At 38.3% G+C, this 24,705-nt stretch overlaps 1 protein-coding gene across 3 annotated transcripts in view; it reads left to right on the top strand.

The window, feature by feature from the left end:
- LOC132433732 (cyclic AMP-dependent transcription factor ATF-7) overlaps positions 1 to 24,705 on the top strand; it is a 92,677-nt gene that overhangs the window by 4,885 nt on the left and 63,087 nt on the right. For all 3 annotated transcript variants that reach the window (XR_009521201.1, XR_009521202.1, XM_060024896.1), the window contains exon 2: positions 13,698 to 13,766. Coding sequence is in view for 1 of the 3 variants with exons in the window: in XM_060024896.1 (XP_059880879.1) it covers positions 13,719 to 13,766 (48 nt within the window). In the remaining 2 variants the exon portion in view is untranslated. The remainder of the gene's footprint in view (positions 1 to 13,697; positions 13,767 to 24,705) is intronic.

Genomic DNA, 24,705 nt, shown 5'->3' with positions numbered 1-24,705 from the left:
TGTATCATTGCTATTTATAATTTATTGGTGTGGTCATCTAAGTTTGTCATGCTATGTGCTTAAGGTAAAATGGTGCTTACAAATAAAATAAAACATCAGAAGACATCTCTAGGGACTAAATAAAGATTTTATGTTGGCAGCCAACAACCTTCCTGTGTGTTAATTTTAGCCTGATAGTTGAATTATGTTTGAGCAATTTTAGCTGATAAATGCAGTTTTAAAGCACCTTCCTCTTTTGAGGTTTTAATTTTTACTTTCATTTTTAGAAAATTGCAAATTGTGAATGGAAATGTTTGTACATTTTCTTTTGACACATTCTCATCCATCTGAGATTGTAGTTATGAATTCTCCTGGAAAGCAGAAGGATGGACTTGATGACCCCTCAAGGTCCTTTCCAATCTAAACATTCGTAAGTAGAGGCTCAGATCAAGGAACTTACTATTGAAAAATCAGGAAGAAAAATAGAATGTAAAGAAATTGAAATGGTTCTACTGACCCAGTGGGGATGGACAAACAAAAAGTAAGGAACATAAATGACAAGAAATAATAATTCCTTTGAGCTAAACACAAAACAAATGAACAACAACAAACAGTTTGCATTGGGGTCATTTTATGTCTTAAAATATTTTATCATGACATTTTCTCTTCAGAATTTCCCTGGTGGACACTGTGTTGAAAGAATGTGGTTGGTTTTTTTCTTTCTGTTAAGTCATAGTATTTTGTTTCCTTTCCTTCTCTTGTTTGTCCTTTTGTTGAGAAATGTTAAAAAAAAAAAGAAATCTGAATAATTTTCTCACTGCCTGTATACAGTAAAGCAAAATTCAGTTCAGTTTTGAAAGTAAACATATACTGCATGGCTTCCTTGGAGAGGAAGGATGAATGGTAAAATTCAGGAAAGGTTTTTTTTAATATATAAATTTATTTATTTTTGGCTGTGTTGGGTCTTCGTTGCTGCGTGCAGGCTTTCCCTAGTTGTGGCGAGTGGGGGCTACTCTTTATTGCGGTGCGCAGGCTTCTCATTGCGGTGGCTTCTCTTGTTGCAGAGCCCGGGCTCTAGGCATGTGAGCTTCAGTAGTTGTGGCACACAGGCTCAGTAGTCGTGGCTCGCGGGCTCTAGAGTGCAGGCTCGGTAGTTGTGGCGCATGGGCTTAGTCGCTCTGCGGCATGTGGGATCTTCCCGGACCAGGGCTCAAACCCATGTCCCCTGCATTGGCAGGCGGATTCTTAACCACTGTGCCACCAGGGAAGCCCAGGAAAGGTTTTATGAAAAGACAAATTTACTACCTAGTTTTTAAAACTTTGTAAGCAGACATCTAGGAAAGATTCCCAACTAAACCAAAGGTGAGCTACAACAGTAGTGTCATGAAGGAGAACAGAACTCATTACAAACTCATGACTTTGTTAGCTTCTTTTCATCTTTTGGTGAGTTTAATCCTGAATGTTCTCATATATTTGAAACCTGACTGTGAAAAAAGTTTCTCTAATTCAATACTGCATTTATCCTTAATAAATATCAATTTGTGAAAAGTCTAACAAGTGCCAAGATTTAGCTTGAAAAGTTACTTTGTGAGCTTGTGGCTGGGGCCTTCATGGGAATAGTTTTGTTCTGCCATCTCCTCACCTTCTCACAAAACCCAACTTGTTTTCTTTGTGTAGAATTACTTACTAATATCTTCTTATCTGATATAGTGCTTCTTTCTGACATAGCGGACAGAGGAGATTTATGTTCTAAATTGGCCACATTTTATTTGGGGCTTAAAATTTACCATGTAGTAGAAAAGTAAAAAATAGAGCATAACCATTCTTTTTGAAATAGGAATATGCCTGACTTTATTATAAAAACAGGATGACTAATTGAATATAACATACGATTGCTGTAAATGATTTGTGTTGGCACCAAGTTTCTGGCCAGTAATGTTTAAGCTATCAAACTTGAGTAACACCATCCTATTTTTATTTAACATGGTTTTTCTGATATTTCTGGTACTAACATGTCTTTTGTAGCACCATTTAAATTTTTTTTTTTTTTTTTAAGTTTTGGTCAAGCATTAGTTTGCTAATATTTTACATATCTATGCTAGGGACTTTTGAAAGTCAGTGAACATTGGAATACCCCAGATAGGTCGCTGTGTTGCCAGTATGTGGACAGTCTTAGAAAATAGATTTTTTTCTTGAGAATTTCTAAGCGTCTCCATGATTATCATTGTGGGATATTGTAGCTATTTCCTATCTGGGACCAAACTCACACTGGGGTTTAATGTTAGAGTCTATCAGGTTTGTTGTTGTTTGCAGCCTATTTAAATTAAGTCCATGAAGGTTTAAAATTTATCCTTAAAGATCAGTGTTTTGGGGTTGATTGCTATTGCTTTGCTGTTTCACTTCATCTGAAAATGAGTACACAAAAAACCAAAACACAACACTAGATTTTTCACAGCCTACCAGTTTCCAGGAATTTTTTTACTTCTAAAATCATATTGAGGCCAAACACAGATAGGTATAATGTTCTCTAGTTATTTCTAACTCAGCTTCCTGATATCACTTTAGCAAGTTGTTGCTTCTTTGTTTTTGCTTTATTAGCCTTTCTGAGAATAGCTCAGAATCGTTCCTTGAATCCTCCAAAAGCCTGGAGAGAAAGTTCTAGTCTAGTAGTTGCCTGTATGAAGCTGTTTCCATATAGGTTCTAAGCTTTGGCCATGTGTTGCCTAACTTATGATTCAGCCTAATTCTCACTCCCATCTGTTTTCAGTCATTTGCTGCAAAACTATTTGGTCTATTTAAGCCGGTTCCGTTCTTTGAAACCTGTCCCTGCATGCCTGAGCCTGAAATCCAGAAATTAATTTTAACTTTCCCTTTGATCAATTCAGGGCACTCTACTGTTTATTTCTCAAACTGTGGGTCTCAAACTGCTTTTAGTCTCAGTACCCACCCCTCTATACTCTTAAAAATTATTGAGAACTCCAAAGAGCTTTTGCTTATCATGGTTATATCTATTAATATTTAGTATATTAGAAATTAAAATGGAGAAAATTTTAAAATATTTATTTGCTTATTTTAAAATAACATACAAAAAAATAACAACATAAATAACTATCTATAGTTTTAAAAAAAATTGGGGGAAGAACATCAAATGTCTGGCTAATAAAAAACAGCTGTATTCTCATATCTGCTTCTGCATTCAGTCTGTTACAATATGTTGTTTTGGTTGAAGTATACGAAGAAAACCTGTGCTTACACAGGTATGTAATAGGAAAAGGAAAGATTCTTTTCAGATAATTGTAGATAATCTTTCTTCTTTGATACTACGTCAAAATCTGAAAAGTGATAGTTTCTTAAAGGTTAGCTATTGTGTAGAATCTGCTACCACATCTGTGAACTTTTAATACTCTGTTACATAAAAATGAATTGGCCTATGTTGCCCCTTAAATAGATCTTTTACCCTTGTATGATTTGAACACCCATGAACCCTCTGAAAGGGTCTCAAGGATCTGTAGGGATCCCTGGAGCCCACTTTGAGAACTGATGTCTTATGGTACCAAACTTGAAAAATACAGTTGTTTACCATACGGGAGGAATATCCAACCATTTAGTGCATCTCAAAGGGTAGGTTACTGACCATTTGCATCAGAATTACCAAGGATGTTTTTTAAAGTGTAGATTCTTGGGCCCCAAAGCCAAGAGAATCCAGGAGGCCTGTGAATCTGTATTTTTACATGGAGCCTAGATGAATATGCTAAAGATTGAGAACTATAGAGGTAGATTAATCAATCATGTTTTAAGAAAACCTAATTTCTAAAAAAAAAAGAAAACCTAATTTCTAAATTTCGAGAAGTCAGATGAAAAATTAGTACTTGAATAGTCACATAATAAAAGTCCTTAATTAACAATCACTCTGACATTTGTCATAATTGGGATATCTTAACCTTGTATTTTAATTAATAATAGTTATAAATACCAGGAGTTGGCAAACTAAGGCTAGATGGTAAATATGTGCTTTGCAGGCATGAGGTCTCTTGTTGAAACTACAGCTCCAGCATTGTAGCACAGAAGTAGCTAGCCAGAGACAACATGCAAAGAATAAGCATGGCTGTGTTCCCATAAAACTTTATTTATGAACACTAAAATTTGAATTTCATATAGTTTTCACATGTCACAAAATTTTCTTCCTTTGATTTTTTTCAACCATTTAAAAATGTAAAAAACATTCTTAGCTTGTGGGCCATATAAAAACAAGTGGCAGGCTAGATTTGGCCCATGGGCTGCAGTTTACCAATCCTTGATGTATACTATAACTGGATTATGAGTTTAAAAATTATTATAATAAAATATACTTTAAAAAAATTTACTTATTTTTATTTTTTGGCTGTGTTGGGTCTTCGTTGCTGTGAGCGGGCTTTCTCTAGTTGCGGTGAGCAGGCTTCTCATTGCGGTGGCTTCTCTTGTTGCGCAGCACGGGCTCCAGGCGCGCGGGCTTCAGTAGTTGTGGCTCACAGGCTCTAGAGTGGAGGCTCAGTAGTTGTAGCGCATGGGCTTAGTTGCTCCGTGGCATGTGGGATCTTCCCGGAATAGGGCTCAAACCCACGTCCCCTGCAGGCAGGTGGATTCTTAACCACTGCACTACCAGGGAAGCCCAATTATAATAAAATATACTTAATGTTCAAACTATCAACATTATTTAATTTTCCTAGACAAAAATAATGCTCCAAGAAATTATAGTCCCTCAAGTTCATATTTCTGGACATTCGTTTATATAATAAACATATAAGAAACACCTATTGTGTGTAAACTTGGAAATACATGATTCACTTAGGAGTAGTCATACAATATGCAAGTTGTCATACAACTTTCAGGTGTTATAAAAAGATACAGTGTCCATTTTTATATCTTCTTTGGGGTGTGTGAGAACAGGTAACCAGGGTTCAGTCCAACCTCAACCTCTTGACTCATCTTTTGCATTTTTTTTCCTACACTCTCTACCTCAGTTTTCCAATCTGTTAGCAAAGTGCTTTACAAAAGGCTAATTAGTTAAAGGTTATAGACTTATATATGCTTTTTTGTTTGTTTGTTTTTGTTTTGTTTTTTACCGGTACACGGACCTCTCACTGTTGTGGCCTCTCCCATTGCGGAGCACAGGCTCCGGATGCGCAGGCTCAGCGGCCATGGCTCACGGGCCCAGCCGCTCCACGGCATGTGGGATCTTCCCGGACCGGGGCACGAACCCGTGTCCCCTGCATCGGCAGGCGGACTCTCAACCACTGCGCCACCAGGGAAGCCCTATGCTTTTTATGTAATCCTTTTGGGGCATTTGGTTTACCTACTAATGAAATAGTGTGTTAAACTATTGTTATGCTAAATACTACAGTGGAAAATGAACCCAGAATTTATGAACAGAAATTTCAATTCCTAAATAATCTACTGCCTAGTAAAACATGAGTCTTCTTTGTTTTCTGCGGTTAACATACCTTCATTATCGTGTCACTGTTCATAGGTTTATTGGAATCTTTTCCTAAAGTCAGTGTTCTAGATGTAATGCAAGTCACAGGAGCACAGAGTATCTTATGGAGAATAAAATGTTGAGGCTGCTATGGTGAAGAGCTTCAGTGTTTGTACTCTTTGCTTAGCAGCAGCTAAATTATCTAAGAGTCTGAAAGTTGGTATCCAAAGTTATGGTTTTGGAAGAGAACTGTTTGTATATAATTTTTTTCTTTTTAATATCATAGGGGAATGGGGCCTGTAGAGCTCTGGATGCCGGTCTAAATTTTTTAGCGTATTTGTAGCTCACTGAAAGGCATTCAGTACCTGCTAAGCTTGGTTTCAACTCTCTTTATTCCCTTTGTGTTGGACAGTTGGGGCAATTTCTAAGTGTTTAATATAAGTACTACTTGTTGTTAGGCAGCATTTGTGGATTCTGAAAACGGGTCCTTGAGGGTAACTAATAAGGAATTATCTTGAAATGCTTGATTTACCCTGTGTATCGATCTAAGTTTCCACCATGTCTATTTCTATTTGATGCTGTTAGTTTACATTTTTAGAAAGATGTTTTTGGTAGTTCATTTTGAACTTTGTCAGTTGGTTCTGTGGTTCTGTTGCTTTGTAGTAGAGAGTGAACAACTTTGTATAATTTTTAAATACTATACTGTTTAGTGCTTTAGAGTAGTCTAGCAGAGGGACTTCCCTGGTGGTCCAGTGGTTAAGACTTCACCTTCCAATGCAGGGGGTACAGGTTCCATCCCTGCTTGGGGAGCTAAGATCCCACATGCCTTGCAGCCAAAAGACCAAAACATAAAACAAAAGCAATATTGTAACAAATTCAATGAAGACTTTAAGAATGGTCCACATAAAAAAAAAAAAAAAATCTTAAAAAAAAAACGGAATAGTCTAGCAGATACGGGCCTTTTTTTTTTTTAAACTCAGACATGTTTTTTTTTTTAAGTCATGCAGATCAGTATTCTTTTTATTATTTATATTATAAAGTTTTTGATTTATTAAAAGCAATCTGTGGGCTTCCCTGGTGGCGCAGTGGTTGAGAGTCCGCCTGCTGATGCAGGGGACACAGGTTCGTGCCCTGATCCGGGAAGATCCCACATGCCACGGAGCGGCTGGGCCCATGAGCCATGGCCACTGAGCCTGCGCGTCCAGAGCCTGTGCTCTGCAACGGGAGAGGCCACAACAGTGAGAGTACCGCGTACTGCAAAAAAAAAAAAAAAAAAAGCAATCTGTGATCATTGTAGAGACTTTGGAAAATACTGAAGGTAGAAAGAGGGAAATAAAATCATCTGGAATACCATTATCCAGAGATAACCATCATTAACATTTGACGTTAATTCGCTCATCTTGTTCTATGCTTATTATTTTGTTTGCTTTTTTATAGATTTGGAATTATGGTGCATATGCAATTTTGTATCCTGCTTTTTTTTTGTGGTACGCGGGCCTCTCACTGTTGTGGTCTCTCCCATTGCGGAGCACAGGCTCCGGACGCGCAGGCTCAGCAGCCATGGCTCACGGGCCCAGCCGCTCCACCGCATGCGGGATCTTCCTGGACCGGGGCATGAACCTGTGTCCCCTGCATCGGCAGGTGGACTCTCAACCACTGCGCCACCAGGGAAGCCCCTTGTATCCTCCTTTTTTTCCCCACTTAATGTATAACATTTTCTCATGTTGTTAAATAGCTTTCAGAAAGGTTATTATTAACAACTTAAATATATCTATTGTAAGACAATATCTTAATTTATATTTATCCATTCTTTTTAAACATTTAATTCCTTTTTCTTTTTTGTTATAAATATGACTATGATGAACATTTTCATATATAAATGGTCCATGTTTCTGGTTTTAGCCTCAGAATAAAGTCCTGAAAGAAGAATGATTTGTTCAAAGGGTGTAAAACTTTTTAAGACACTTAATATAAACATTGCCAGATTGCTTTCCAAAAAGATTGTCCATATATGTACTCCCACAAGTGCCATATTAAGGTGCCCTCTCTGCTGCATCCTTGATTAGCAAGCATTCTTTTATACTTGAAAATATACCGTAAAAGCTCTGGTCTAGGTTTTGTTTTCAAGGGTCAGTTAAGTGTCAATTAACTTGACAAATACCTCCCCTCTCCCCATTTTTAACAGTCTAACCAAAAACTGTAGAGCTTCTTTTGTGTTATTTGTATGATAGGAAAAGCATAGAATTGGTTGGGTGCAGTCACATAAAGTACCTTAGGCACAAAGTAGTTATAAATATGTATTTAAATATGTCTTAAATACATATAGCTTTAAATGCGTAAATACCTGCATAGTGGTTGTCTTGTGGACCCAGCAGCTTTCTGCAAAACTTGGAAAGATAAGTGTAAATTTTCAGCAAAATATACTTGAATATCTACTTCAGATTAAATCAGTAAATATTTATTGAACATCAACCGTGTTATGAAAGGAAAGGCTTCCAGAAGTTTTTAACTGGATCTCTATATTCTTCCCCATTCCCCTTTTGGTCACAGATAATACAGCCATTTCCTTTTTATTCATGAAGCTAAAGTAGTCCACTTCTAGTTACTAACACATCACGATTTCATTTCTTAGCAATTATCTGCTGTTAATCTAAAATGATTTTGTTTATTACTTTCTTTGTGTTTGCCTCTTCTTTGTAGACTGTAAGTAAGCACTATGAGGGCAGATATCTTGTGTGTCTCATTCATTGTTGAATTTTGGGGCCTAGATACGGTAGGCGCTGAATAAAGTGTTCAGTGAATTAATGAATTTTAAAAAATATATTTATTTTTGGCTGCGTCAGGTCTTAGTTGCGGCTTGCGGGCTCTTCATTGCGGTGTGCAGGCTCTCTGGTTGTGGCACGCGGGCTCAGTAGTTGTTGCGTATGGGCTCCAGAGTGCATGGGCTCTGTAGTTTGTGGCACATGGGCTCTCTAGTTGAGGCGTGTGGGCACAGTAGTTGCGGTACGCAGGCTTAGTTGCCCCGCGGCATGTGGGATCTTCTTTCCCTGACCAGGGATCAAACCCACTTCCCCTGCATTGGAAGGCAGATTCTTAACCACTGTACCAACAGGGAAGTCCCTGAATTAATGAATTTTTTTAATGATTAAATTTACTTTTTGATCCCAAAGGTAAATTGTAGTTACTAGTTTCGTACGTCTTCCTCGTCATATCTTTTACCAAGACTTAGCCATCTTTTTTGTGCTCGTATATACTCTGGAATTGCTAGTAAAATAATTTGATAAATGACCATAAAGAATAGGAGAAGGGCTTCCCTGGTGGCGCAGTGGTTGAGAGTCCGCCTGCCGATGCAAGGGACACGGGTTCGTGCCCTGATCCGCGGAGCAGCTGGGCCCGTGAGCCATGGCCGCTGAGCCTGCGCGTCCGGAGCCTGTGCTCCGCAATGGGAGAGGCCACAACAGTGAGAGGCCCGCATACCGCAAAAAAAAAAAAAAGAATAGGAGAAATAGTAAGGGATCTAATACGTATACTGATCAACCTATGACTAATTGAACTTGTAAATTAAGCCATCATTCTTACCCCTTACTTGGCATCTTTCATGCCAGATGACAAGGATTCTTTTCCCGACCAAACTTTAGTCAGGCTCCTGAACCTTCTTTTAGGCTTATCTGTGTACTTCCTTGTAAAACTGAATTTCAGCAAGAACCCTGCTAAGTCAGTTTAGCAAGAGCCCCCCACCCTCAGTATCTGTTCTCTCGCATATCTGATTAGGTTCTTCATCCTCTACCATCCCTCAGGTGATGTCTCATCACCCTGGCCTGTCATCAGCAAGAATCTTGTTAGGTTAGTTTAACCAGAATCCCCTTTACCCCTTATGTTTCCTCTTAGTAATTTTCTAGTCACTGAACTCCACCCTGGTCCTTGGCTGTTAATTCCCACTGGCCCATGGTGTATTCAAAACTGAGCCTGGTTTATATACTGAGATCTCTTAGCCACTATTGCAATAGTCCTGAATAAAATCCATTTTTTACTGCTTTAACTACTGTCCAGCTCTGGTTTTCTTTGACACAGTTGAGAGAAAGATTCTTTTTTTGCAAAAGACTATTGTCTTTATTTTTGTGTCCGCTTTGCCTGGCACTTAGTAGTTCTTTAGTAATGCTTTTGAATGAATAAATGATAGCTAGTTTGAACCCCTTCTAGATTTTCATGAATCTTTGATATTTATGGTGTATATGCCCTTCTCATTTTTTTATACTTAGCAATATCTGCTTTTTGTTATTAGGAACCTGCAAACAGGCCGTTGGATGTGTTTATATTGATACATGGCTTTTATTCCTTACCTTACGTTGGGCCATCTTAATAACATCAGTTGGTTACTAAAGAAATAATTATATTACGCCAGGTCCAGAGAACTGACTTTTTGTAGACCTCAGTGGCAGACTCCATCCTCATTCCATTAAAAAAAAAATAGATAGATATACATATGTATACACACAGAATCAGAGAATCAGTTTTCTTATTTGCACATTGACCATTTTAGGATATACTTCTGGCTCTGACAAAACTATTTAAGAAAGATTCTATGGGGCTTCCCTGTCGGCACAGTGGTTGAGAGTCCGCCTGCCGATGCAGGGGACACGGGTTCGTGCCCCGGTCCAGGAAGATCCCACACACCGCGGAGCGGCTGGGCCCGTGAGCCATGGCTGCTGAGCTTGCGCGTCCGGAGCCTGTGCTCCGCAACGGGAGAGGCCACAACAGTGAGAAGCCCTCGTACCGCAAAAAAAAAAAAAAAAAAAAGTAAGATTCTATGAAATTACCCCAATTATTAAAATCATTCTCTAAACCTTGGATTTTCTTCACTTTTCTGCCAGCATTCAGATAACTTTCTCTCTTTTAAATGAATACCAATTGTTATCATTCATGCATTCTGAGCACATGAGCCTTTTCCTTGGCCCATAGGACAGCCTTTTTATGCATCTTTGTTTTCCTGTTCTAAGATCACCACTGAGAGCGTTTCACTTTCTTTTGGAAATGTCTCTAAATATGTGTATCCCCTTGTCTGTCATTTATTGCTTAGTTCTAAAGAATGCTTGAGTTTCATCCTGAAGAATAGATTGAGAAACAGATGACAGACTTGAATGCCGTGCCTGGACACGTGATCTACCTGTCAAGCAGTACAGTTACAAATGGGCTGTGAGTTAAATTCTAGTGAATGGCAGTATCATTATTCAAGATTTCACCTTTTGTCTCAGTCTTTATACTACAGAAATGTGTTGCTATTTGTTTTTGAGGAGGCATCAGTTTGACCTCTCATTATCAGAGGTTAGTTTTAAGTATCAAATAGAAATAAGCAATGGCATTCTTTATATGTAGCAATTGATACAGCAGACTGGGAATGAAAGAAATTTTTAGAATGATGTTAACTGGAAATTCTTTTTAAGTGAGGAGACAGATCATTATTGTTAAATATTTCATTTTTAAAAAAGACATCACTTTAAAGTTAAAAGCAAGAATGATGGAAATGAAAAGGAGCAAGAGATTGAGGGAATGATTGAAGAATAATTGTAGGGGGACTTCCCTGGTGGTCCAGTGGTTAAGACTCCACGCTTCCAATGCAGGGGGCGTGGGTTCGATCTGGGTGGGGAGCTAAGATCCCGCGTGCCACGCGGTTGGGGCCAAAAAAAAAAGAATAATTGTAGGTATTTAAGAAAGAGGGCCTTCTTCCTCCCATTGTGATCTCTCTTCAGTGAAAATGGCAAAACAAAAGGCAGCAAAATCGGAAGGAAGCAGGAAATCCTAGTTAGTGACCGACAGATTTGAATATTTAAGAGCCATGAAAATGCTTGGTTCTGTTACATTTTAATTCTCTTCCCCAAAACTTATTTTTGCCTTTTTTTCTGCTTTTAGAAAGTCTTGATTTTTCATCTCTATTTCCTAGCAATGAAATAAAATTTGGAAGCCATAAATTGTGATGTGATTGTGCAAAACCAAGTTAAATTTTGAATTCTGTGGTTTGAGGAAAACCATTCCAGAATTTATTTAATCAACTTTCTCTACCAGTGCTGCCCCACTTCTCAGCCAAGACCCTTTTCCTCCTCTAAATCGGTAGAAAACTGAGAAAACTTAGCCTCAAAAAACATAATTAAGGTAAAAATAAGGAATCCTGCCTGCTTATGTTACATCTGCTCTATCCCTTGTAGGTTACTTCCTGATTGAAAATAGGTTAGAGGATCTTGTTGAAATAAAATTCTCATTTAGTGATTTTATTAGAAAAGCAGGTTCTGGGACTAGGATGTAAAATTACCTCCAGCACAGCAGTTGTTAGGAATTTTTCCAGAGATCAGTTGCTTTCCAGAAATGTTCTGAGTTTTCAGCCATAATGGCATTGGTCTTTGCATTTATTTACTGTTGTATATTTGTATTTATTTTTTGCACTGTGTTGTAGTTCTAGGAAGTGTATTTAAAACAAACGAACAAACCAGAAGACCTCCTTGTCCTGGGGCTGTGTGAAGAATAAAGCTCTCATTTTCCCAGTACCAAGCATCAGCTTGAGCTGGCCTCTCCCAGGAACAGAATTTATTGAAGCAATTTATCCTGGCTAAATGTGATATAAATCTGTGTACACCTATGTACATACAGGCTCTCTTCCATTACAGCAGTGCTGCAGCATCAGTTTCCTTCCTAGTCAGACCCTGTTCCTATCACAATGAAGGATTGCTAAGAAGCCCTTTGTATTTTACGGGGCACCCCACAATTTTAAACAGCGATTAGTTGTGGAATTACTGATCAGACTACCAGAAATACGGGTTTCCAACCCTAGAGTGAGTCTTAAGAGAGTAGGAGAGATGTTACCACTGCCCTCTGAGTTTTAGGCATGGTTTTCTGATTGCCAGATTTGGTCTAGCACTTTAATATTTATTTTGACGTAGATCTGACTGAGGTTAACCTGACATTTTGGTTTATCTCCAAGATGAAAATTCGAAATTTGGTTATAGTTCTGAAGTCGTTTCTACGCATATTCAAATTGTAGTTCTTCCTCTTTCATCTTCCCTTCTTCGTATTCTTTCATACAGCTTTCTGTCTTGTAGAAGGATGTTTGAAAAATGTCCTTTAGGAGTTTATTTTATAAAGACTATTTTTGTGACCCCCCCCCCTTTTTTCTCTTTCACTCTTTCAAAATACTCTGTATCTTTTAGGAATATTTTTACTATGATTTGCATTTCTAATCCTTATCCATCTCCACCTCTATTTTTATTCCTAGTTGGGATATGAGAAATTTCCCCAACACATTCATTTGGAGTTATTGTTCTTTGACAAAGAATTTTGATCAACATTTCAAAAGTTTAGCTTCAATAATTAAAAAACAACAACAGTATAAACCCTGTTAAATTCTAAAGAGAAACGGAGAGGATGGATGGTGATGCCTTTTAGTGCCATTTCTTTTATCCCCTGCAGCAGCACACATCTGTTGGCTGCAACAGAGCAGCCCAAGAACTCTGGCCGAGAGCAGCACAAACAGCCGGAACATATTCACCCAGTAAACCCCCAAAGAGTCGACATTTGTTTTATTGCTGCTTTTAAAAACCTAGCCATAAATAGAATCGGGGGGAAGGGCACCGATATTTCTCCATTTGCCACCGACGATTGGTGGGGGGAGAAGGAGGCTCCCCGTGGGGAGAGAAGGGTTTTATTTTTATTTTTTTATTAATGAAAATCATTTCCCATGTAGCCCAATAGGATGGGTGCTTTGTTTTCTTTGGCAATAATCTGGGATAAACGGCCCTTGCCAACAGTCTCATTGTTTATACACCAGGGAGCCAGATTATGGCCCTGTAAAATGGAGCACCCCTCCTATAATCCCTTAATTAATTAAATGACAAATTTTGGTCTTCTCTAGTTCAGAAATATGGCTTCCGCATCGAGCGTTCAGTGGATTTATTGACATAGGGAACTGCACTGGTTGTAATTCAGCATACTGGAGAAGTGTGTTATATACTGTAGCAGAAAGAGGGAAAAATCTAGTAGAAGGCTTGAAATTCCTTGACTCTTTAGGTTTAAATTTTTCTAATTAAAAGTTTCAACCGAGGCACAGTAGATCGTATGCCACCTGTCTAATGGGTCTCCCCAAAGTAGCCTGTGTTTACAGCTTTGATAGACGGCATTCTTGGAACACCTGTTTCTAGGCTCGATATTTTTGAAGCACTTTTTTTTTTTTTTAACTCCAACGTATTTAACATAACTTTTCCCCCTACCTCCCCCTCCTCAGCTCCGCTCTGCTATATGAAATATGGGAGACGACAGACCGTTTGTGTGCAATGCCCCGGGCTGTGGACAGGTACGTTTACAATATACTTTATTGTGAATGTCTCGTTGTGAATCAAAGTGGCTGTTTTATCACTGAGGCAAAGAGTTTAAAGCCAGTGTTTTACGTGATCACTGGAGGTAATCAGATCAGAGGATTTGTAGTGTGTAAATCCAAGTTATGAGGAAATGTAGACACTCTACCGTAATGAAATCTGCCTTGCTGTCTTTCATATTGTTATTCTGCTGGTGTTTGTTTCGCAACACACAGTGTTGAGGAATACATGTTGCTCTCGCCTCCTTTCTAAAGCTATTTATTTAAATACAAAGCAAGTTTAGAAATATCCTTTCTTCAACCTTCATGGATGTAAAAGTCTGCTCAACATATTTGGATAGGAAGCTGAAAATGCACCCATTCATTTTGAACCTCAATTTGCCAGAGTCTATTTTGGATTTTCTAGATAAGAAAAAGTTTCTTTTGACTGTTGATCAAGAAAATCATTGTTAGCAGCTAAGGCAAATACCTGTCTAGGAAGGACAAATCCAACATAGAATCCGAGATCTCACAGCAGTGTATCAGCTACAAGTTTTCTCAGCCATTTTCCCTGTCTGACACCATTAAATGCCTTGTTCTGTGTGTTAGCTGCCATGTTATTGTTTGTATGCGTATACATTGTGTCAAATATTTTTCATCATGTACTTTTTAAATAATTTTGTTGAAACTGCCTTTTTTTTTTTTCATTTTGTACCTTCTTAACACTTATTCCTAGATCCTCCCATTCTGCCATGTTCCACAAAGGATGAAGAAAGGAATACAAAGAAAGTTTTATTCAAGAGAGTTTTATTTGCCTTCAACAGTTGATTTTATGGAGCCTGAAGGGTTGAATTTCTTTTCAGTTAGGAATATGTCATGTGACTGTCCAGTGACACTTACTGGTAGTATGTGAGATTGCAGACTAGTTCTATTAAACATTGTAAATACTTAGAGAAGTATAAAAAGAAGAGAGTTAAGTTCCAGAGATTCCTAAGAATTGGAATTTGAGAGACAAATAGGGTTGGTGACAAGGAATGGGCAGAAGGATGACTCCAAATTCCAGTAAATGCTGAAAATTTCATAAAAGACTAAAAAAGCCAATTCTGAAGTATTTAGCATTGTAGAGTTTATTTCCTTCCTTGTCAAAGCTTTCAACTGTATTGTTTGTTGACTGCATGTTTTCCTCATGTGGTTTGTGTGTGTGTGTGTGTGTGTGTGTATGTGTGTATGTGTGTATATATATTTTTTTACAATAGAAGCCACTTGGGAAAATAGAGTAAATTTGTTTTCAGACAGCTTTATGGGAGTACATACCTGAATCTGATTCCTCCAAATTTTTGTGTGTGAATTTGTTGATTATAGTGCTTACTGTGACTCCCATAATAGTTACGCGGTACCCTTTTTACTTATCTCACTTACTTTAAAGAATCTGCACTTTTGGTGAAAGGATTTATTTTTCTTCACTTATTGTTTAAGCTGCTCAGTGCCCCTCTTATGTATTGTATGCTTAAGACTACCCAGACAAGGAGTTAAATAAATAAAAATGGATGGTAAAAATAAAGGAATACATAGGAAAATCATCTCTTAAGCTTTCTGAGAAAGAAAATATATCAGTAGGGTTTCTTCAGGCTATCTCATCAGAAAAAAGTAGTTTTCACTGAGATTTGTGAGATCCCAGAAGGGCTTTGTGTTTGTTTCTTTGTTTTTGTTTTGCATTATTTTGGACTAGAGGTAGGAAAACAGGGATTTTTACTTTGGGTCCTTCTTGTATTGTTGGGTTCTGTTTACCATAAGCCTTTTCCTTCCCCTACTTTTCCCTCCCATTTCTGAATTGGTCATTAGGATTCATTATAACCTCTGGCATAGATCCTGAGCTTTTTTTTCCCTCAATGAGTGTGGAACTGAGGGAGATTGCTACCTTCTTTTGGATTCAAGTTACCTGTTTCATAGAAAAAAGGATAAAAAGCTACAACTTAAGGCTTTGAGGTAGCATGATTCATCCTTTTACCTGCTTTGCCTGTCAAAACTTTATGGTCAGGTGAGATTGTAGTTCTTTTAATATTTATTTACTTGCTTATTTATTTATTTGGTTGCACTGGGTCTTAGTTGCTGCAGGTGGGCTCCTTACTTGTGGCATGCGAACTCTTAGTTGTGGCATGCATGTGGGATCTAGTTCCCTGACCAGGGATTAAACCCAGGCCCCCTGCATTGGGAACACGGAGTCTTATCCACTGCGCCATCAAGGAAGTCCCGAGATTGTAGTTCTTTAGTTATATTTAGTCTCCTTTCAGGTTTCTCCCAATATCTAGTAACAAATAACTCTAGAGTGGGATCTCTACAAGATTTACTATGATTGCTTTATGTTATATGAAATAGTGAAAATCTGACAGAGAAGATAAATTTGGTAAAGTGAACTACCCTTGGCCTGTCGTCCCAACTTCCTTATTACCTTGAAAATGGTTTCATTCTGGAGCCACTTTGAGGCCTTCAAGCCTATTTATAATCAGTTGTCACTGATTCATTGATTACTCCAGAAATGGTAGAATAATAAAAAGGCCATGTAAGTCCCAGGAGGGGTAATAAGGACCACGATCATTTTTGCAAGGCATGTTTAGAACTCAGCAGCCATAGAAGTCTCAAAAATCAGTGGCTTCTACCAGTTAGAGGAAGAAGGAATGAAAGCAAATTATAATTCAAGAGACTGATCCATAAAAAAACCAACCAACAAAAACTGTAGGAATCTTGTATTATTTAAATATCTGTTCTCTGCCCAGATTTTACCCTGTGTACCCTTAAATTCAGAAATCATCTTATGCCATAATATTAAGGGGAGGTGAAAGGAAAATTCACCTAAAATAGACTAGTGGATTATGCGCTGCACCATATAATCAAAACCACCGGGCTTTCAATGGATACGTAAACATGTTTTGGTTGCTAGGTCTTTAATGGCTGTTATTTTTGGATTCTGTTCATGATCCACTTCCCAACAGTAAGTCTGATGTGACACAGCTGAGTTCTAAATATGCTACATGTACTTTTTAAAAAAAGATGGCTGCTGAAGTTTGTGTTCTTTGCATTCTTATCTGAAAAGACAGGTGATAGGGTTTTTTGAGCTAACTTATTCCTATTCTCCTGTTGAGTCTCTGTTTCTCTTGAGGCCTCATCACCCTCATGAAGAGGAACTCAGGGAAAGTAATATTCCTGCTAATATTTCTTTACAGAATGTGGTAGCAGGAATAGTTAATAGAGCTGCTTCTGGAGAATGGGTTAGTGTTAAGGCAGCAGAGCCCCAGATACCCTGTGGTAAAGCGCTGGTTGAATTTGAGTTGTATGGGTTTCAGAAATATTTATAAGATAGCATCTATTTAAAAAACATTGTAACTATAAAATAGCTTTGCCTCTGTGTTATTAAAATATTAGAAATACAGTTTGGTGCTGAATCTAGGAAGTCTTGTAAGTTTTTAATGCTTGGGGGGCACTTTTACTTGAAGGTGGATTATAAAGTTCTGTTGCATGTGGAAGCAGGAAAAATTACTGTGTGTCAGTAATCTTGAATTTGAGTTGTTACTTCATGTGGATACAGTTCGATATCTTACCTTTTGGATGCCTTTTGTCCTTTTTTTTTTTTTTGGCCATGCCTCCAAGCTTGTGGGATTTTAGTTCCGTGACCAGGGATTGAACCCGGGCCCTCAGCAGTGACAGCATGGAGTCCTAACCACTGGACCACCAGGGAATTCCCTTAAAATGTTTTTTTGGAAATTTGTACCTTTTTTTTTTTTTTGGCCGCACAGCACTGCCTGTGGGATCTTAGTTCCCCAGCCAGGGATCGAACCCGTGCCCCCTGCAGTGGAAGCTCAAAGTCCTAACCACTGGACTGCCAGGGAATTCCTCGTCCAATCTTTATTACCAGGAGTCAACAATTTCCATATTCCTATACCTCCCTTTCAGGCCCATGATGCTAGTTTGCAGTATGAATTATGCAGATTTAAGTAGTCCTGGTTACCACCATCAAGTCTTTGAGCAGAAGCTGGTTGTATAAGCTTCTTACTTAGAATGTCTATTTCCTTAAGAACAGGAACACATTTCCTCTGAGAAGGTACTATTCATGGGTAGTATCATCCCATTATTAGCCATTTTTGAGAAAGGTTTCTGTCATAACCACTGTGTATCGACTCTGTCCTTTTAAGGAAAAATCCTTTGATTGTTTCTCTACCCATTGTGATGCTGAGGTGCTGTTATTCTATCCCCACCCCACCCCCACCGAGGATATCTACTACCAGATCTTTTCTTCTCCCAGAGAACATTTAGGTACAGGTTGATGTTCTGTTCATATCTTTCTGAGACACGACACGTATAACTAGTTCAAAGACCTCCGGAGCCTGCTTTCCCTTCCGAAGGCCAGGGTAGCAGTAGAGCCCTAGTTGTGGTGGGATGGAGGGCAGCTTCTTTACATCCTTATCTTGTCATATAATAGGAATAATGTTTATGGTGCTGTAGTCCTGGCTTCACTTGGCATTTAACCAACCTCCAGTGCTGTTTATTGCTTCGTATCCTCTGCCTCCATGAACATTATCCCTTAAATCTCTATTGCTTTGTAATATATGAGGCAACAAATAGCTTCTATGATTGGTTAAATGCTGGCATGCTGCAAAGGTGTATATTTTATTGCCTATGTAACACAAATCTATAGAGATTATTCCTGTTATCCCAGCCCTCCCAGGAAATAGGCTCTACTGGTACTGTGGGACTCTGGATTGTTAGTTCTGTCCCTTTGGCAAGTTTTCCTATTAACTGGCATTGGCACAAAAGAAAAGCAAGGAAGAATGGCTGGTGTTGATTACTAATTCTTTATGTTAGGGGAGCATCTTGAATTGGAGAATAACATAGGAAAAAATGGCTCTGGTACATAAACACCACTTGTGGTGATATGTGCTGTGATATGTGCTATCTTTACATGCTTCAACAGGTGAAAACAATTTCAGGCAAACAAATAAGCCTTTCTTTCTCACCGCCTGCCAAGAGTTTTAAAAAAATTCAAATTTTTGGGCTTCCCTGGTGGCGCAGTGGATGAGAGTCCGCCTGCCGATGCAGGGGACACGGGTTCGTGCCCCGGTCTGGGAAGATCCCACATGCTGCGGAGCGGCTGGGCCTGTGAGCCATGGCCGCTGAGCCTGCGCGTCTGGAGCCTGTGCTCCACAACGGGAGAGGCCACAACAGTGAGAGGCCCGCGTACCGAAGAAAAAATAATAAATAAATAAAATTCAAAATTTTATTTAATAATTCATATTTCATTCAATAATTAATCCAGTTCCCATCTGGTAAGAGTGCCTGCATGCTGTCAGGCAGCTGAAGATACACTGCCTTATACACAATTAGGCCAAATGCTAACCTTGTTTTTTGTAATAATAATATGTTGATTTTGAAATAACTTTCAGTCCACTTTAAGTATGCTGCAGTTTTATGTAATCTTGTAATAGCAGTAGACCACTGTTATGCATAGTAAAGAAAAAAACTGGGACTGGGATAAAAAATGTAGACATGTTACGAGCAAGGAATTAAACCCAAGTTTTTTTAATGTCAGATCTGGCACTCTTGACATTTACTCTTAGAAACAAGTGGTTGGTTATTTTAGTTTTTTGTGTTATATTTATTATTACGTTACTAAGAGCATAGTAGGTTAAAAGCATCCAAGCTCCAGTCTGCCAAAAAAAAAAAGGCCGTATGAACCTAATTGGAGCTATACCCAAGAAATTAAGGTGAAAATTTTCAGTTACTCACTCTTGTTTTCCTTGGATATGACTTAATATTTGGTATGGGAGCCCAGAAACTGTTCTCAGAACATTCCTGACAGAAAAAAAAATCCTCTGTCTTTGTATCTCAGTTCATCCTAAGTCAGGAGAAGGGCCTCTTTCCTAGTCCCTTCTTTTACAAACTGCTGAGTTTATAAACCGCCTTCTGGATATGAGAGCCTGTCCTTCATTAATCCCTCTTTTGCCACCCCTGCAAAACCATGTACATATAACTAGGTTGTTAACTTACAAGATATTGTCATTATTACATAGAATTCTTTGTTCTTTTATCAAAAACTCTTCCAGCTAATGCGGCAAATTGAAGCACAGCCACTGTGCTCCCTCTGTCTGGTTAGCATGTTTCTTTAATGCAGATTGACTTGCTCAGCAGTCGTGTTTTGTCTGAAGCCCTTGTTAAGGCCTACTCTGTATGTGGATTCATAACACATCTGTGTGTACATCTACACTGCTGTATAAATAATAATAAGTAATCACCAGATGGCCTATAACTGCTCCTCTGGACCCGCTGGGTCTCTTGAAGCTGTTAGGAGAGTCTTCTGGCGTTTTGCTGGGGAAAACTTGTCATAGATTTATTTCTAAAAAAATTCAAACTCACAACTGGGTGTTTAGGACTAGATATTGCTGTGTTGTAAATATTTAACAGGCTTTGTACAATGACAAGTAAAAGCGCCATTACTAACCACACACAGTGGCTACGGAGCTCTTCTTCCCTCCCGGCCATTTAGAAAGGAAACGAAATGCCGATAAATTGTGCATTACGAACACGGTGCAAGAGATGCTCTCTGGATGCTCTTTCATAGGAGAAGAAAGAGAACTTAAATGTTCTGCTCAAAGGATGTAACAGGGCAAACTTAAGTTTTTTAACCATATGCTAGTGACTTAAATAAAACAAAATGCCCCTTTTAAATTGGACTTTATAATACAAGAAAAGCACCTTCAGCTGGAGTTTGGTCAGAGCCAGGTTTCAGTCTTAATTGTCTTTATAACTAAACGGTAAATCCCTTTAAAAGGGTTACAGTTGCAAGTGTTAGTAAACACTTAGCTAAATTTCAGTTAGCTATATTTTAGACTTTGGGTTATGTCTAAAAATTTAAGACATGTAATTGATCATTTGATAGTATTATTTATAGAGCAAAACTTTTTTTTTTTCCTCTTTTCCTTCATTTTTCTAAAAAGGGGTATTTTGTTTTGGGGAAAAAATATTATTCTGGTTTAGCCTGCTTATAATTTTCTGTGCTATATTTTGTTATTATTAATCCCCTTCCTCCAGTACCTATTCCAGGGTACTTGCTCAGTACAGTAATGCATGTTTTTAAAAATAAAAATAAAACTGACTCCCTCTAAATGTTAGTGTTTCTTAGTCTTTGTTTATCATAAGATAACATAAAAAAAGGTTTTAAACAAATTGGGTATCTTTTAACTCTCAAGCCTAGTTTTTCTTTTGTCTGTTGATGGTTGAATCTATTTAACCACAGAAGAACTGTCCTATAAATCATAGCATGTGGCTGTTATATTCGAGTTCGGAGGTATAGAAAGCTTTTCTCGTTCAAAATCTCATCTTGAAGAAGTGACATACAAATTGTGAGGCAGAAATGCTGCTATTTATAGTTTATTGTAGACAGATTTTGCTTTTTACGTCTTCTCATAAAATTAACAGGTTAAGGAAAGGATTTCAAGGAGGAAAGAAAGCATCATGGAGAAAAGATGGAAGCTTTGGGATTTATCTCTTTGTAATGGTGTCTTTGTGTTTTTACTTTGAAATTTCTTTGTGCAGTGAAATATGCTACCTAAGATTGTGATTTGGTAAGAATCTGGACTATTTGCAATTGTCATGTGAAAGTACACAGAGAATGAGAATGAATTTTGTGAAATTAGCCCATTCCCAGTCTGGCACACCATGTGCCCCGTGTGGCTGCTGATTCTGCTGGCAGATTGAAGAGCTGAACCAGCTTCTGCTCTAAAGACTAAAATTGCCAGCCATCATTCCAGCTTTAAATCTTCTTGTTCACATCGATGATGTCAGATTTGGAGCAAACATAGTTCTGTCTTTAGATCCCAGGTGGAATTTGCAATTCCCTGGGTTGGAAGGAAAGAGTTCTTCCTTTTTGCCTTTGAAAAACTTGAGTAGCTCTGCAAGGAAAGTCAGCAGAATAAATCTGCAGCTTTACCTTGTCCTTTGAGTCATTGTAGAAAGCTGAGTGCTCTGTTCGGCATTCAGCAGATTGGCTGTCAGAGTTGCAGCTCTGCTTATCAGATATATAATCTCTCTTAAGAGCCATTTATGTTATTCCAGAGAGGATCATCCAATGGCAAAAGGAACGCCTCTTTTCTCCTCTCAAGGGTCAGATCTTCTTTCGATACTGGGCAATTACCCCTTGATTTTTCTGAAAAATACCTCAATCTACTATACAGATTGGCACCAGCACAGGTTGCAGACTTGGTTACAATGACAAGCTCTGATTTCTTAGCCACAGGGAGAGGCATCAGGGTGACACTCGTAAGTATGCCAGAGGCTTAATGGTGGTGATTTTTCTGCTGAGTATCTCAGTGCCCCGTATGAGCTTGGCTTCTCTTCTCTTTCTCTGAGGGAGAAAACATTTGCTTTAGTGTTTTGCACACTAGTCACTATAAAAATGCTGCGAGAGTTGTCTTTCTCTCATTTCCTCAAGTCTCTTTCCTTGTCTTAGTTATTGTCCTCTCCAGTCTGAGATCAAGGCTTATAGTCTTAACTTTTTACTTTTTGCTTTCCTCTTGTACTGCTTATCTTGGCTCTTATTAGCCATTGTACCTGGTGGGCATTATTAACCAGTGTTTCCTCTAATTAAAAAAGATTAATAGACTTTATTTTTTTAGAGCAGTTTTATATTTACAGAATTGAAAGTCCAAGAGTTCCCATCTACCCCCTACCTTGTTGTACCTCCAGCCTGCCACATCTTGTATTAGTGTGGTAGATTTGTTACAACTGATGAGCTAATATTGATACATTATTATTAACTAAAGTCCATAGTTTACATAAGGGTTCACTCTTTGTGTTGTACATTCTATGCGTTTTGACAAATGTATAACATGTGTCCTCCATTACCATGTCATACAGAATAGTTTCACTGCCCTAAAAATCCCGTTGTTCCACCTATGCATCCCCCACCCCACTTCAGCCCCTGGTAACCACAGATCTTTTTACTGTCTTCATAGTTTTGCCTTTTCCAGAATGTCATATGGTTAGAATCATGCATTTCTTTAATTTTTTTAAAGTCATGAGCAGATAACCATGTGATTGGGAATAGCTGGAGAATGGGGGAGAGAAAATTAAGACGTGAGGTCACAGCTCTGAGGTCTCTCTAAAAGTACAAGAATCAAATCTAGGGAGATTTATGTGGCCAGCCTTTTTTCTCTACTGGGAGTCTCTCTGATGTTAAAAGATTTGGCTTGCCTGGAGACAGTTTTACTGGTTTTAGGTACTGGGAACAAGGACAGGATGAACACTGAATGGGCTGTTTCTGGGGAGTCAAGGTATTAGGGCTGGGCAAGGTGAGAGGAAGTAAAGCCTGTGATCCCTTTTCCTTTGTTGAAGTACATTTAAATAATGTTGTTGAAGTACATTTAAATAATGTACTTCTACATTAATTAAAGATTCATGTAAGTTAATGTTATTAGAAAAGTATGGGAGCTATCTTTCACACTTTAGTATAAATTAGTTTAACCACAGATGTAATATTGGCTACATAAAGGAATAGAAGTTTTTATTTGGGTTTAGGGGTTAGTAGATGAGAACTGGCTAAGGTAGAATGGCCCCTAAGCCAAAGAGACATGACAACTTATGAGGATGTCAAAGATAAACAGATTTACTTGTTAGGTTTGTTTGGGGTATCTCAACTTCCTTCTGCTAGATGCTAGTTGAGAAGTATAAATCTTTTTTTTTTTTTTTTTTTGGACACACTGCACGGCTTATGGAATCTTAGTTCCCTGACCAGGGATTGAACCTTGGCCCCTGCAGTGAAAGCGCCGAGTCCTAAACACTGGACCACCAGGGAATTCCCGAGAAGTATAAATTAAGAAGGGCACCAGTAAACACTAGAAACAACTTAACAGGGTAGAAAGAGACATTCCCTCCTTGTCCTGGTTTGGAAATTTTATTTTATTTTATTTTACTTATTATTACTATTTTATGGCCGTGCCGCACGGCTTATGAGATGTTAGTTCCCCGACCAGGGATTGAACCCTCGCCCGTGGCAGTGAAAGCATGGAGTCCTAACCACTGGACCACTAGGGAATTCCCATGGAAATTTTAGACTGATAAAATATGGGGGAAAGGGAGTGACCTGATTTCTTTAGTTCTGGGATTCAAGTTTCCCATCTACTTAGAATGTTAAATCCCTGGTATTGGGTAAGATCTCTTTTCATAGAGATACTGACTCTTTATCTTTTAGATTTGACTACATATGAGAATCTTTCAGTCTTGGCCTCAGCACTAATTTAATTTCCTTACTTGTTGAACTGAATTGACTCTATGGTAAAAATGAACACTAGCCTAGGGTAGGCTCTACAGCATAATGTTCAGGATTAACAGCAGTTAGTGCAGGCCAACATCTTATGTGTGCATACATACATCTACAACTTAGAGGAAATGTTGTGTTTATATAATGTATAGGAAAATTATATGGGGATCATATGGGGGGAAAGGGAGAGAACAAAAACAAAGAAAATTGTTTAACTTTATCAATGTCTAATAATAATAACAGCAGCAACAGCAACAATAACTAAAGCTAACTGAGCTCTTATATACTGTGCAGAAATAGTTTACAGATATTATTTTATTTAACCCTAGAAATCCTGAGGGAGGATATAATATTATCTCCGTTTTACAAATAAGAAAACTAAGGCTCAGAGAGGTTAAATAACTTGTACAAGGTCATACAATACTTTGTGATGGAGCTGTAATACAAACCCAGGCACACTTCAGACCAGCACTTCTACTAGGATAAATTGCTTCCTTATTCTTCTCCATACACATGTAAATATGCACATCTAGCACAGGGAAAGAAAAAAAAAAAGAATAAGTAGTGCTTTTTTGCACTGCTCCAAATGCAATCATTTAAGTAAGTCCTAGCTATAGTTTGTTACTGATGTAG

Source organism: Delphinus delphis, chromosome 11, assembly GCF_949987515.2.
Source record: "Delphinus delphis chromosome 11, mDelDel1.2, whole genome shotgun sequence".
In the NCBI taxonomy this organism is placed as follows: domain Eukaryota; kingdom Metazoa; phylum Chordata; class Mammalia; order Artiodactyla; family Delphinidae; genus Delphinus; species Delphinus delphis.
Note: the sequence above shows the minus strand (reverse complement) of the source record. Positions and strands in the feature narration are given on the sequence as shown.